Source organism: Erythranthe guttata, chromosome 11 (genome assembly GCF_056151865.1).
Source record: "Erythranthe guttata isolate IM_541 chromosome 11, IM_541, whole genome shotgun sequence".
NCBI classification, from domain to species: domain Eukaryota; kingdom Viridiplantae; phylum Streptophyta; class Magnoliopsida; order Lamiales; family Phrymaceae; genus Erythranthe; species Erythranthe guttata.
The window spans coordinates 14,265,314-14,267,349 of NC_142543.1; the positions used below are offsets into that span (position 1 = coordinate 14,265,314).

General features: G+C 33.3%; 1 protein-coding gene across 1 annotated transcript; it reads right to left on the minus strand.

The window, feature by feature from the left end:
* Positions 1 to 203: 203 nt before the first annotated feature.
* On the minus strand, positions 204 to 635 carry LOC105971138 (uncharacterized). Its single transcript, XM_012995982.2, has one exon. The coding sequence runs from the start codon at positions 633 to 635 to the stop codon at positions 204 to 206; it is 432 nt and encodes a 143-aa protein (XP_012851436.1).
* Between the last annotated feature and the right edge of the window lie 1,401 nt (positions 636 to 2,036).

Consider the following 2,036-nt stretch of genomic DNA (forward strand, 5'->3'; position numbering starts at 1 on the left):
CATGATCTAAACATAAAACTTAATCAATAGAATGCTAATATATATTAACAAAATATATACTAGTTTCGAGAATGGATAACAAAAAAATTAAAACTAGAGACTAGTTTTGGAGCCAGTATATCCAAAAAATTGAACTGATATAAGGGAAACTATAACAACTAGACTAAAAAGCTTATGCATCATAAAAACAACAATCTTTTAACTTAATGGCTATTTGTCGGAGAAGAAGAATCGTCGCACACTTTAATCCTAGTCGAAGAACCAGCTGATGGCACCGATTTTACAATTGCAGCTTCATCCACTTGTTCGGAATTCCTCGTTGCACCGGACTCGAGAATGAAATCGCTGTTCCGAGGATTCGTCTTGAAAGTAATTTCAGCACGACATTTAGTGCACTTGAAATAGAACCTTAAGATTTGAATACCTATAAACGTCTCTCCCACAACGTCTTCTTTGAGGGAATTGAATTGCGTCCCCTTGCAGATGTTGTTACCGCACGTGCCGCACGTGATACTCATTGGAAGAATTAACCGCACTTTGATCGGCTGGTCTTTTGGCTTCCTGACATGCCACACAATATTCTCCAGATCTAAACCCAGCGGGTTGTTCTTTTTCACAACTTCTCTTTCTCCCATCTCGATTTAATTAGGGTTGATATAAAAAAGAATTCTGTATTTTTATTGCTCTACAATAGAATACTTTAACCAGATGGAGATATATATATATATAGAGAGAGAGAGAGAGAAACCCTATTTCGGCTCGACGTTCCCTTCTGCTATCATACAAATTTTAATTTAAAAAAGTTTCGATACAATATTATAGAATGTAAATATTTTTTTATTGTGTGGAAAATTTATTTGGAATATATTTTTTAAATTTGGGCACTCTACAAATAAGCCCATTAACGAGTACTTATTCATAAATAAGTCCAAACAATAAACTCTTTTACAAAAAAGTCCACACATAGTCTAGAGGTTTGTAAAAGACTAAAATAGTCAATCATATTTTAATATACTTTAATTTCATCCTCTAATTTAATTTAACCTCAATTTGATCCCAAAATTCACAAATTATTCAATTTTGACTAAAAACACATTTTTATGGACAATTTTGTCCGTCACCGCCGGTCTCCGGCGTTGATTTTTTTTCCTGATTTTCCGCCGGTTTCCGGCGTTGACTTTTCGATTATTTTTTCCTTCCTGATTTTTCCGCCACCGGTTTCCAGCGTTGACCGGCAGTCAACGCCGGTTTCCAGCGTTGACTTTTTCGATTTTTTCTCTTTTCTTTAACATCTTTTTGCTCCCCGATTAAACAGCAATATTGTTGTGGTTGACAATAATATTAACTATATTACTGTTAAACACAGTAAAATTAACCATACTATAGTTTAACACAATAATATTGATATATTAATCTCTAGCACAATAATATTAACACAACAAAAATTATTATTATTGTGTAATAGAGTAATATTAATGTGACGCCCACTACCGAAATACACTGTACTTTTTTTTTTTTTTCCTTTACAATAAATAAATACAATGACTTCCGATAAATACAATGTCTCTTACTTAATTTCTGAACAATAATATCAAATACACGTGACAACCAAATGCCACAACTAATCTCGTATTCATAGTTCTCGAATTACAATCATTCTTAAACACAACACTAGATTCAACACTAGATTAAACTCTCTAAAATCTTTGAATAACTTTTACTCCTAAGAGCCTTCAACATAATCGTCCACTAATGCACCCGCCACTGAGAATAAGAAGGAAAATAAAGGAGGAGTAAGTCCAAGTGGACTTAGTGAGGAGTACGAGGGAAAAACAGTCGAATCAAATAATAATCACAATATAAGCGTTCAAGGAATTGAAGTTGGAATTGGACCATCTAGAGAATGATCGTTCGATAAGGAATAAGAGGTCAAAGTATAAGGCACATCAATATGATCAGAATCGACAATATAATCAATATGTATAGGTGAAGAACTATATTCAATGGGTAATTCCCGGATATCAATTATGAATTTC